The 12096-nt window shown below is 39.5% G+C and overlaps 3 protein-coding genes and 1 non-coding gene across 7 annotated transcripts in view; 2 read left to right on the top strand and 2 right to left on the bottom strand.

Annotated features, from left to right (window-relative positions):
* Positions 1-12046, bottom strand: part of LOC114434129 (mast cell protease 1A-like) — a 63715-nt gene extending 51669 nt beyond the window's left edge. The window contains exons 1-5 of one of the 2 annotated variants that reach the window (XM_028403093.1): positions 11686-12046; positions 11433-11586; positions 11183-11312; positions 10696-10950; positions 10330-10596 (exon numbers count right to left, since the gene is read on the bottom strand). In XM_028403093.1, the coding sequence (XP_028258894.1) occupies positions 10444-10596; positions 10696-10950; positions 11183-11312; positions 11433-11586; positions 11686-11743 (750 nt within the window). In that variant the 5' untranslated portion in view covers positions 11744-12046 and the 3' untranslated portion in view covers positions 10330-10443. Of the gene's footprint in view, positions 1-10329; positions 10597-10695; positions 10951-11182; positions 11313-11432; positions 11587-11685 lie in introns of those variants that run through there. The other variant, XM_028403094.1, reaches the window with a different exon arrangement.
* On the top strand, positions 176-2100 carry LOC114434136 (MICOS complex subunit MIC13-like). 2 transcript variants are annotated; one of them, XM_028403104.1, is made up of 5 exons: positions 176-336; positions 706-862; positions 1284-1341; positions 1603-1715; positions 1800-2100. In XM_028403104.1, exons 1-4 carry the CDS (start codon positions 308-310, stop codon positions 1698-1700), a joined length of 342 nt encoding a protein of 113 aa, XP_028258905.1. In that variant the 5' UTR covers positions 176-307; the 3' UTR covers positions 1701-1715; positions 1800-2100. The 2 variants fall into 2 exon arrangements, with proteins under 2 accessions (XP_028258905.1, XP_028258904.1); XM_028403103.1 differs by having other exon boundaries at positions 1603-2100.
* Positions 2959-6966, bottom strand: LOC114434135 (spindlin-1-like). 2 transcript variants are annotated; one of them, XM_028403101.1, is made up of 6 exons: positions 6806-6966; positions 6627-6716; positions 5902-5943; positions 5472-5719; positions 5142-5375; positions 4260-4465 (listed from the first exon to the last, which is right to left on the bottom strand). In XM_028403101.1, the coding sequence occupies exons 3-6, from the start codon at positions 5919-5921 to the stop codon at positions 4260-4262; spliced, it is 708 nt and encodes a 235-aa protein (XP_028258902.1). In that variant the 5' UTR covers positions 5922-5943; positions 6627-6716; positions 6806-6966. The 2 variants fall into 2 exon arrangements, with proteins under 2 accessions (XP_028258903.1, XP_028258902.1); XM_028403102.1 differs by having other exon boundaries at positions 2959-4465; positions 6627-6965.
* Positions 8734-8805, top strand: trnah-gug (transfer RNA histidin (anticodon GUG)). Its single transcript has one exon. It is a non-coding gene; the product is annotated as a tRNA-His (tRNA).
* Positions 12047-12096: the final 50 nt, after the last annotated feature.

Genomic DNA, 12096 nt, shown 5'->3' with positions numbered 1-12096 from the left:
TTGTTTTATAATATCATAATAATTATTATTATGGATTATATCATAATTCAAAAGGTAAATATACTTGTTAAAACCTTTTTTTATAATGACACTCCCCGCTGACATTTTTACCAAAACATAATAGGTCGAGGGGAACGAATCTGCCCCTCTGAAATACCAATGTGACTTTGTTTTGAATGAGAAACTTTATTTACAACACCGTGCAGACAGGGTTGTCCTTCAGTGCAGCTAACCGGCTAGTCCTCTTTCTACGGTTCATTGTTCGTATTAGTAGTACGTAAAAGAGAAAATCACACCGCTGTGGACCATGGCGGCAAGGATTTTGCCTGTAGTGAAGTGAGTATATTTTGTATTACCCGTACTATTTGTGTTGCTGGAGCTAAAGGCTCGATTAGCCAGTTAGCCGACTAAGCTAACTATTGCTCTGCCCAAGAGCTTTCCAGCTGTCAGTTGTAGACACTTTGCCTTCTGTTCTTATAGTTTCTTAGTTCATTTAGATAGATATCACAATTTCATCTCTTGATGGTGGCATTTAGTGACATAAATTAATGAAATTACATAGCGTTTTAAATTTGTCTTATATTTCAGCATCAAAAACAATGTTCTCTGTACAGTAGTGGTAGTAAACATGAGTATTTTCAGTTTGACATGTACCGGTGGGTATTTATGACTTACATCTGACTTCTTCTTTTCTGTCATTTTCAGATTGGCCACAAAGGTGACCATTGCAGGTGGAGCTCTGTACGTTGCCTATGACTCGGGTCTGTTGGGAAGCAGTGAGCAGGGCTCAGAGGCCCTGGAGAAGGCCAAAGCAGCAATACCACCTGCCATCGAGGAATGGATGAAGTACTTTGGTGTGGAGGTACTGATAAGATGCCCTTATATAATAAGGGCCCTTAGATGACCTTCATATCAGAGGGATCAAATCCAGGAGAGTCTAAATAGGCCGAATGAAAGAAAATACTTCATTTTCCATTTGTATTCCAACCATAACCAACCATATCTGCAAAGTATTGACAATGAACAGTGTTCAGTAACCATGTTTGTATGTAATTCCTACAAAATAAGAGAAACATTATCAGTCACTGTGCCTGAAAACAATTTTGCAATTATGCAGAAAAAAACACAAAATTATGTTTACTAGGTCTGTAAAAAAATCAATATTCCTCTTTCTTATGTCGATAAAAAAGATTCCTCTTTTATAACATAAATTCAAAGCATGTTGCAAAGCCATGTATTATTCTGTTAAAGGAAACTGAACTGAACCCCCCTCCCCTCCACAGACTCAGCTTCCAACCATTCCTAAGATTGAATTCTCCCCTGTTGCAGCGTGGAACTCTGGTAAGAATTGAATGAAGTGTTTGTTCCTTCTTTAAAAGAGAGTCTACAAAGTTAGCAAAGTCACAAGTTTGTGTTACTGAGTGTGTCCAGTTTTGCGGTTGTGTTCGTCACTTGTTACATCTACTGAAATATATTTCTGTGTTTCACTGTGTTTATCTGAAATCACTTTCAGATGAACATTATGACTCTGAGTTCAACATTTTTTGTTTTTTAATTTTGTCTCGCCGCAACCAAAAATAACTGATCGTTGTTTTATTGCAGGAGTGCAGTGGACAATTTCAAGTCTTTCAGAAGCTCCAACAAAAGCAGCTGAACACACAAATAATGGTTTGCAGTACCTGAAAGACCTCACTAAATGAATAGGAACACTCTGGGTAACCTCATATATTATCAATGCGTCTGACTTTTGCACTTGAGAAATTACATTACTTCTTCAAAACTTGTATTCCTCTCACAAGAAAGAAGAAACGTCCAACATGAAAGAAAACTGCTAAATTCAGCTGCCGGGAGTGAACACTCTTCAAAGGGTACTGTGGTTGTCTCATTGATAGTGGCATTAAGCAGAAGATGAACAATGCTACAATATTGCAAAAATGTTTTTTCAAAAGGATGTTCTTTCACTTTGTGTATACCAACTAACTGAATTGGTTGCAGCACTGTCCAGTATAGTGTTAGGATGTTGTAAACCTGCCCATAAGAGAATGTCTGTTGTACATAAGCGGTTTCAGTTTGTGAGTAATACAATGATCTCAAACCTTGTCCTGTCTTTAGATTGATTTATTAACCACATATGCTGCATACTGACCAGTGTGTTCAAAGAATAAGACCAAACAAATGTGCAAAAATCTTTATTACTCATAATGGAATAATAACGACATAAACTGCCTGCTGATTCTGCTACAACGTCAAAACAGGGGGAGGTAACTCAAAGTGTGACTCTGGCGCTCTACACAGCACCATTAGCAGTGCCGCTTAGCATTTGCTTCCTTTATCTTTTTCTGTCTTTATTTAAGTGTGCAACAGCTGTACTGATTCTGTCACACATTCTCATGTCAAAATAAAGTTTGAAAACCTCCAGGCACTGTTCAGAAGATGCATGCAGAAACTTGACAGCTAAGAAAAATGTTTACTGGGGGTACACTGATGACATTTAGAAGGCAGAGAGCAATTCAACAACTAGGACACGGTGTCAAAGTTGAGATGAAATCTATACTGCAAGCATACGTTTCATGTTTGCAAGACTATGAGGCAAAGTTGTAAAGGCTAGAACCAGTTAGTCACTGTCAGTTGATTATTATCATGAAATATTGTGTTAAATTATTTATATCAAGGATTTTCTCACTAGAAGCTGGTGGTGTTTTGATGAAATATTTATATATATAGACCGGTATAATCACAACAGGCAACATTACAATGAACTTACACAAGTTTTACAGATTAAATACTGTCATCTAAATGAACTGAAGTTAGTTGTTTCTGCTTCATGCATGTAAATTAAAGCAAATTCTGTTCATTTTGCTAAAAATGCCTTTGGGGAAACTACTGTAGTGTACCATTATTAAGTATGTAAACTGTATAAGATAAAGTGCTCCCCACAATATTAACAGTGAGATTATGCAACCGATGATGTACGTTTAATTTTCAAGAACATTTTCATAGTGCATTTAGAGCAAAACACATCACTAATACAAACTGATGGTTGCAAAACGTTCCTCAGGCTGTCAGGTGCTGCCACCTCTGAATGAACACAGCAGTCCTTCAACTCAAAGATTCATTAGGAGCACACACAGAGACAGTTTGTACACTATTGCAAAATGACAAGCCAGAAGGCACTTTATGATCTGTGTGGGTTCAAATTCAAATACGATTTTGGCATCAAACATCAAACTAACGATTTGGGGTATGTGCAGAAACCTGCATTAAAAGTCATAACAGATGCCTAGCATGAATATTATATAGCATGTAGCCATTTCATACAGCTAATAGACTACAATACTAAATACAGTGCAAAGGTGCAGGAGTACATTGGCTTTTTGAAAATAAAGCAGCCTCATTACATAAAGCATGATTTCTATATTTATTATCTATTATTTAATTTTATGTTATTGGTAAAACTCGTCACTAGAACCCGACTGATACATATATCATTAGCCTACCACATGATGGTATTGGCATATATTGTTTGATAAGAAAAAAAACTTTTTCAGACAAAATAATGAGGGTTAAGTTTGGAAATGTGTCATCACAGTTTGGACAGCAGAGCGTGCTCCAACTCTATTGTTAACAATAGCGTCAGTACTGTCTGCGACACAATTTAACAGAGCAGCAATGTAATATATATATAAAACAACAACGTTTTATACATAACAACCAGCAGGCTCCCCTTCGAACTGCAAAAAGCTGTGACTGACCAATGAAATTCAAGTATTCAAAACATCTGTTAACAGTGGCTGATATATAGAAATGTCCTGTATCAGTCGGGCTCTCAGTGGAAAACATTACCTAAATATCTCAAAAACATGTCTTCAAAAGTATATTCTGATCAGCTTTGTTAGTCACTGGGATTTAATTCAGAAATCCACACTGCGGACAGAACGTAGAAAACAAATGCAAAATGCAGCAACAACTGCTGTTGTTCAGTGCAACCTTGAACTGACCGAACTTAAGTTATACATAAGGTAGAGCAGCAACAATAAAACGAGTATACTCTCCCCTCTCCACAAAATAGCCAAGCATAGCAGTGCTACAATTCTGCTGTGCATACAAAGAAAGATTGCACTGAGTCTGAACGAATAAAGCATGTCAGATATCCAACCCTGTCATGTCTTGCAAAAACAGATTATAACCATGATTATAACCAGTGGAACAGAAGCAGATGGAGGAAGGCTGGCGAGTGAGATGTAAGTGTCCACTTATCTCTAGGTGGTTTTGACAAGGTCATAAACATGAATGTGAAAGTCATCATCATATTTAATATAGTAGACAGAGGGCTTGGTCGGGACCTGGTAGATGACCAGGCCTGTTCTCTTCACACCCTTGTCAGTAACATACTCCACTTGTTTCCCCACTAGACTCTCCGTCTCTTCTCCTGGCTTCCTGTCTGCAGGCAACAGGTGCTTATTTTCTGAAGAGAGGAGTAAGTCATCAAACCTCTTTCAATCCATTCATTCCTATCCCATACACTGTATCTCAACATTATAATATAGTATAATATATATCACATTGTATGGACTAACACACATCACACTGGAACATTATTATACATTATAATGGCCATAGCATGACACCGGTGTCATGTGGTGAGATTGGTATAAACAGCATGATAGTTGAGATTATCCTCTCCAAGTCAGGGAGGGAAAATGTGTTATATAATATTACAAAAATGTCAGACTATTCCTTTAGTTAGAGATTTGCACACAATAAACTTCACGTGCATGCAAGTAATAATGCACCTTGATTTTCTTCCTGCTATCTGTATGAGACTGTACTTGTGATATGTGCGTCAAGTCATCTGAATATTCTATTCAGTTGTCTTGTGATGCCACCAATTACAGTTCTTATTTTATTTTATTAATTCTTCTGGTCAACTTTCACAGTATACAACAGGTACAGGACTGCTGGTAAACTCACATGGTGTCTATGTGAAAAAATCTATTCAAGTGTAAAAAAACATTCCCATGCAGTATTCCATACTGAATGCTCTTAATATCACATCTAAAAGCCTTAGGGCAAGATTATAGAAGGCATAATAAAGCATTGTAAAGTATTAATGTGCCTTTATATACACAAATTAGCAATACCTGCTTCAGGCAGAATCCTGAGGTCTCCATCAGCGTAGTCGTCCCACAACTGGTACATATAAAGAACGGGGTCCTTTTCATAAGTGATGTAATACCAGTTGGTCATTATTGGAGCTCTGGAGAGGACCATGCCCCTCCACTCATTCTTTTCTCCATCTTCCTTCTCAAACAGATGCTCCACGGCTTTGCCCACCAGCTCCTCGGCTCCTGGAGGTATCTTGATTTTGTTGTTCACTGTGGAGAGTGCAAAGGGGATAATTATAAAGTGCCCGTGTAACCCAGCTGTCAGCTTTGTGATGTCAGACGATGAGTTGATTTGAACTGACTCACCAACTTTTTCTGACAAGACTTGCAGGTTGGACACTCTCTCGTCCTTGAACAGCTCAATGCCGTAGACGCAGTCAAAGCCGTCATACTTGACCATGAACAGAGAAGGGTTCACGCTAAGTCTGTCTAGCACTGTTCCTTTCCATTTACTTTGGTTCCCCCTCTCACGCCAGTTATGTTGAATGCGAATTCCCACAATGCAGTTGGGATCTGGGGTTAATGTGTCACTCAGTTCCCCACTGCTCCGCTTCCTGGGGAAACATGCAGGTTGATGAGGCAAATCATTCGTTTTGTTACTTAAAATGTGGCTACATCACAATGCATATGTTGCCATGTGTAGGTGCCATTGGTTCATTATAACTTTTGTTTGTGACATTATAGTGTACTGAAACCACCTTGTGGCACTATACTGAATGACAACACCTCTACATACCTGCCCCTTTTCTTGGACATGCCTCCAGAAGTTCAAAGGTTACTAATTAAAAGAAAGACAGGGCAATGTTCAATTATTATGTCAACATGTGAGCATTACAGCTGCCAAACTGACTAGCATGTGTAGCTGTATGCTAAAACATAAAAGAGAGGGCTCTCCTTCTGCTGAGAGGCTCGCTCCTCTGACAATAACTGTGACAGGCTGCGCACACACAGACTGACATTTCCAGCGGCCAATGAATTAGCATTGTGGAATAACTTCCTGGGATTACACAGTCATGGAGGTCACTGTTTTTAATACACACTATACCAGGACAACAGTGTGTTCATCCTAATTATGACGCTCCCAGCACGTTTTGGCGTCAAAAATAACCTGACTGACATAACTTGAAGATAATACGTCAGCCATTTTACTGTATGTGATAAATTACAGTATGATACATTAGCCGGGTACATTTAGACAAATATAAATTAAGAACATGATGAGGTGAGCTGGAAAAACTACACGACAACTCCTGCCGTAGCCCGCCTGTCATGGACAAAAGCTGTCACACTGCAGGCTGTCAGTAACACTCGTAGCTGTGCCTCAATGCAGATGTGACTGTAGGTAAGTGAAGGCGTCTATAGCTACATCCGCTCCTCTATGTTCCTAGCAGCAGCTAACAAACGGAAGCAACAACTGCGTGTTCACAGCCTCACACTTCGCCTGGAATACACTTCCATTACCTGTACGGAGATTTCACATCAGTATTGTTCAGTTCGTCTGGCAGACAAATGTTCCCACACACCTACCCGCCTATGTAAATCTCGCGAAACCTGTGGAAAATGGGAGATAGGGAGAACAGACTACAATTCCCACCAGGCCTTCTCCTGCCGTGACCGCAGAGGAGCACATGGATACTCACGCAGTGCATAGTGGGAGTTGATGTTTTGAATACAATGATGCGGACTTTTTTTTTAAACAGCCGGAGTTAAAAACTTGATTTGCGTTCGAGACTTTTCAAAGATCTTTCAAGCGTGTGTTAGACAACATGGCAGCATGTACACAACACAGCCGACAACAGACACGGTGAGGAGGGAATTTTCTGTGACGCAGGGAACTGCTGGCAGTTTTAATTAAAGAGACAGGCAAGTATGAGAAACGTTACCATTATTACACTCAGCCTTTCTTTTACATGCAATTTAAAAAGGTTAAAACAATTACGTGGACCCAGAATATTTACTGTATCAGTTCACTCCACGGCAGTGGCGTAGGAAGCATTTAAAATGTGTGTGTGTGGGTGGGGGGGGGGCACCTTCTGTGGGTGGGTGGTGAAAAAAAGTACATTAGTATATAATAATATGAATAATATGCTACTACATTAACAGATTATACAAAGCCTCCTTATCTGCCGCCTTCTCTCATTTACATTTAAAGAGACAAAAAACTGGCAAATCCCATAGAAAAATTGGGCCACGAACCAAACTCTGCTTAATGCAGATAATACTGAAACACTAAAAATACTAACTTGAAAAATAAAAAAATGCATGTCTTCATTTTTATTTGCTTATAAAACTGCTCAATTCACAACAAACCTTGTGGATGTGTTTATAATGATGCACTGCCTTATGTGCTACATCAGTGTTTCCCTGTTCATATAATGCATCACTGTGTCCTGACGGTTCATTACATTTGTTTTATTCTTGCTGATAAGAATACGAGCAGGTGGCTATGTGCACTGGCTGGGTGAGGCTGACGCTAGCAGGCTAACAGCAGCTAACCTGGCCTCATTATAATATGGGTTAATGCCAAAAACAACTCTAACTCTCCGTGTCTTTGTTAGGAATCTCCTCATGTCCATTGTGTGTGGGGAGGGAGCAGAAAAGGCAAACAACATGTCGTCAGACAAATAATACCGTCTACTGTAACTGAACTGAAGCTGGACTCCCTGGTGACAGTGGCAGAGAGGAGAACACTAAAAAACGTCTGGCTATAGTGGACGATGCCAGTCATCCTCTGCACACTGTCATCAGCGCTCAGAGGAGCCTGAACAGTCACAGGCTGCTCCTCCCCAAGAGCAGGACCAACAGACTCAGAGGCTCCTTTGTCCCCCGATCCATCAAACTCTACAACTCTACTTTTGGCAGGAGGGGGAGAAGGAGGGACCTGAGCTGAACATTCAGCCAGAAAACCCAACGTGACCCAATGACTGTGTATGTACCACAATACAGCCTTATTCAATTATAGACTGTTGTGTTTAAGATTTGACCAAAGCAAATAAAGTGCTTTAAAATGACAGATCTTAAGATTTGTGGGTAATGTTGTACTGGCCTGTGGCCTTCTTGGAGGAAACTTTCCACCATGGTTGTCTCCTTGTAGCTCTTCCTCTCTGTCTTGGGACTGATCCAATGGCACAATTCATCCATCACATTTAGTAAAAACTTTAGAAACAACATCATAACGAACTTTTTAGCTCATGAGACAAAATGTGCCCATCACTAGAACCTTAGAGACTCCATAAGGTCAGCAGCCAGTAATTTTAATGTAATAAACTGTGAGATGATGGCTTTTGTGTATAAATGTGCAATACTGTGTCTCTTTAAAGTCGGCTACAATCTCTGAGACACTGATCACACATAGTAGATTGTACATTTACTCAGACACTCAGTGTCTTTCTCTGTTCTTCGTCTTGAGCACATTTTGTCTCATGAGCTAAAACTTTTGTTATGATGTTGTTTCTAAAGTTATTACTGAAAGGTTTACTAATATGATGAAAGAATTGTGTTTCAAAGTAAAATTTTAGAACGTCTGTTTGTTACACCTGGGCTATTTCACTGTCCCACAGGACAGCTCGCCGTGATCGTATAGTGGTTAGTACTCTGCGTTGTGGCCGCAGCAACCCCGGTTCAAATCCGGGTCACGGCAGTTTTTAAAAACCTTTCTTAGTGACACCACAGCTTTACACCAGAATAAGCCAGTATGTTAGCTGAGTGTGCAAAAAACATACAAACTAGTTTACCTTGGCACTTAACTTTAAAGACACGCAGTGTTGCTCATTTAGTCATAAAAGCCAGACAGGTCAGATGTCACAGTCACAGTTTATTAGCTACATCACTAACACATCCTAAACACATAATTTTTTTCAGATTTATATATATTATATATACATACAGCCTTTACAACGTAGCAATGTTGATTCAGGTCTCAATCAGGACACAAATATGAGATATTTAATTTTTATAAATGTGTGCAGTGAGTGCCCGCTACAAGTTGAAAGGCAGTTACTGCAGCAGCATTTTGGCTGGTCTCATGGTCTGTTTGATCAGGTTGAGGCAGCAAAACCATTTGTGTAGATTTAAGAGATTCTGGTTTATGTTTAATTCTTCTCTTTGTGATCAGTGCCACCAGAGGTTTTTAATAGGCAGCTTATTATCATGTAGCGTCTGTTCACATAATTAGAAGTGTTTAGTTTTTGTAAAGTATCACAGAAATCAAAGTGAGTCAAGTATGGTGAAATTCTTAAGATGTGTAAGTTTTTCATTGTGCATCATATAACCACTTTTAAGGGAAGGGTGTGCTCTGTGACCCAGTTTCGTGACCGACAGAAGGGAGGGCTTCCATTCCACCTCTAGACTTAGCAGCCAGCCCAGGTGCTTGAAGTAACCAGTAAACACCAATATAAAAGAGGAAGAAGACCTTGTGGAGCGGCCCCTGCCTGACAGAACTGGGAGGGGTGAATTATGTAACTTTGTGATAACACTGTGTGTGTGCGCGTACATGGACTGCCCCTGGCACAATATAACGTCTTACTTTTGATGAAGTGTTTGTTGTTATTCTATGACAATCCAGAGCTCTGCTTATTTTGTAACCTCATGTTTGCCTTTAAATAAATAAGTAAAATTGAGACCAACAAACTTTCCACTCTTTTCCTCACCAACCAACTAGGGGAGGCGACTGAGAGGTCTTCAGGGGAGTCGTCTCAACAAAAGCCATGTTATTCAGGTTGACATTTAAAAGTATCTTAGTTGTAGTTCAGTGGGACACTTGCTGCTTGCTAATCTGATGGCTGCAGATGAAACAGTCCCTGTCAGAACTATTTAGTAAATCATTTGTGGTGTCTGTGGTGACGTTGATTAGCTGAAGCTTGTCTGGTAAGTTTTGATTATTATCTATGCTCAGCCTGCTATGTGGCATGGACTCCCTGTTCTCATTGTCCCTAATCTTAGAGACATCTGCTGCCTTGCCGTTGAACTGACAAATAGTATACAAATATGTGCAAAATGGAAATCATTGTGTAAATGGGTTTAATCCCACACGCTATAGAAGACAAAATTTAAAGCTCTAGGTGCATTTTAGATTAGAATATTTCAAAGATTAAAAGACAAAGCTGAAGTCAAAATGTTCATTAACAGCAACTTAAAATGGGACAAAAGATTTTAAAATGTTTTCTTTTCTTTTTTAGTAGTAGTAAGCAGTGATTTAAACTGAGGCAAAAATTTACATCCCAAATAGGCTATGGGTGTACTGAAGCAACACATAGACATACATATGTTCAAGTCAGTTTTATTGCCGGAGAATGCCGTCAATCCAGGAAAGATATTTGGAGACATCCGTGTAGACGTTGGGTACGTCTGGGTAGGCACAGTTAGCATGTTTGTTGAATGACACAACACCAACAGCCATCCCGTTGCACACCAAAGGGCCACCAGAGTCACCCTGTAAAGAGAGCTTCATCTGTTCACTCATGGCAGCTAAACGTCTTTATATCTGATTTACAAAGGAAACCAACTGTCACTATAATCTGAACAGATGTACCTGACAGAACCCTTTTGTTGTCTTGTATCCACCTGCACAGATCACGTTTTCAGGAAGACCAGGCCACATCTCTGCACAGACCTCACGGCTAATGACGGACACATCCACCACTCTCAGCTCGTCAACAGGTCTGCTATTAGTACTGGTCATCCCCCAACCAGCCACCTGACATATTTCATTCTCCTTTATAGTTATTTCAGAATGAGGAAGTTGAATGATTTGTACTCCATTGCCCAGTTGAACTTTACTGGATAGCTGAGGACACAGAATCAGAATGTAAAGATCAATCCATCAAACACAGAGACCGTCAGCCTTCAGTCAGATAGAATCATTTCTTGAATGAAGGACACAAACAGTGTGTACAGTATAGTATTTCAAATCAAACTATATACATAAATCTGTTAAACTTATTTAATCACTGTTTCTTTGCACACTCTGAATACAAATACTGGCATAATTTGCACAGGGCTGAAGATAATCTACTTACTTTGAGGAGCATGATGTCATCTCCCATTCCAACATTCTTATAATTTGGGTGTTTGTATTTCTGTAAAACTTTGAGCTCAGTCTTTTCAGTCTTCTTAAGATTATGGGTGCCAATAACTACTGTCAAATGCCTGTAAAAATAATAAGAAATGCTGACAGCAAGACTAAAAATGCTTCTTTAAAAAAAGGAAAATCATAGCTTGCATTATATAAACTTTGCAAAACAAGCTAAGGAAGGAAAAGTAACTCACGTAGGTGGTTGATCACAGTGTGCTGCAGTGACCACATATTCCTCAGTGATCAGAAATCCTCCACACACATGATGCTCATTGTGCTGCACTGACACCATATACATCATGGAGTTCTCTGCGGCTTTCTGCCCATTTATAATAACGCTCCCGAGTGCTGAAAAGATGAAAGTCAAAACCACAACAACAAAATCAAAACAAAATATTTTTATGCATATTTAAATGGTTAGAAATAAGATTCATATTATGATCCTACCAAGCCATCCAAAGCATGTCAGGACAAGGAAAGGCAAGTATATGTGCAGACTGTGCATGATGGCAGCTAGACAATGGACTTGTCTTCTTTGGTGTCAGGGTAGCACATTTATACAGTAGGTGGTACGTATCTATTGATCTTAGCATCTGACCACATCCCTTAAGTAAGCATTTTGTGCATTTTGCAGCTTATCTTTGCACGATTTTGTCAAGTGAGTCACACGCAGTCTGTCATCACTGCGTTCTGTGTCCTACTTTTCGTTTGTGTGACAAGATTAGTGTGTGTCACTCTGACACACTAGGACAATAGGACATTAACTTGCAATTCACCAGCAACACACCCACTCCAACTGCTTAGATAAGCAGTGAAAGGTGTTAAATAGTATTAAAAGGCTATGTCTGTATTGTTAAC

This window comes from Parambassis ranga, chromosome 4 (assembly GCF_900634625.1).
Source record: "Parambassis ranga chromosome 4, fParRan2.1, whole genome shotgun sequence".
NCBI lineage: Eukaryota > Metazoa > Chordata > Actinopteri > Ambassidae > Parambassis > Parambassis ranga.
The sequence above is the reverse complement of the archived record's forward strand: the minus strand, read 5'-3'. Positions and strand labels throughout refer to the sequence as shown.

What these genes read in the sequence shown, in the direction of transcription:
- LOC114434136 (XM_028403104.1), top strand. Translation starts at nt 308, where the DNA reads ATGGCGGCAAGGATTTTGCCTGTAGTGAA. An exon ending in TGAAGTACTTTGGTGTGGAG is followed by an intron (nt 863 to 1,283) that starts GTACTGATAAGA and finishes TCCCCTCCACAG; the next exon opens with ACTCAGCTTCCAACCATTCC. An exon ending in TGTTGCAGCGTGGAACTCTG is followed by an intron (nt 1,342 to 1,602) that starts GTAAGAATTGAA and finishes GTTTTATTGCAG; the next exon opens with GAGTGCAGTGGACAATTTCA.
- LOC114434135 (XM_028403101.1), bottom strand. Translation starts at nt 5,921, where the DNA reads ATGTCCAAGAAAAGGGGCAG. An exon ending in ATGTCCAAGAAAAGGGGCAG is followed by an intron (nt 5,720 to 5,901) that starts GTATGTAGAGGT and finishes ATGTTTCCCCAG; the next exon opens with GAAGCGGAGCAGTGGGGAAC. An exon ending in AGTCTTGTCAGAAAAAGTTG is followed by an intron (nt 5,376 to 5,471) that starts GTGAGTCAGTTC and finishes CACTCTCCACAG; the next exon opens with TGAACAACAAAATCAAGATA.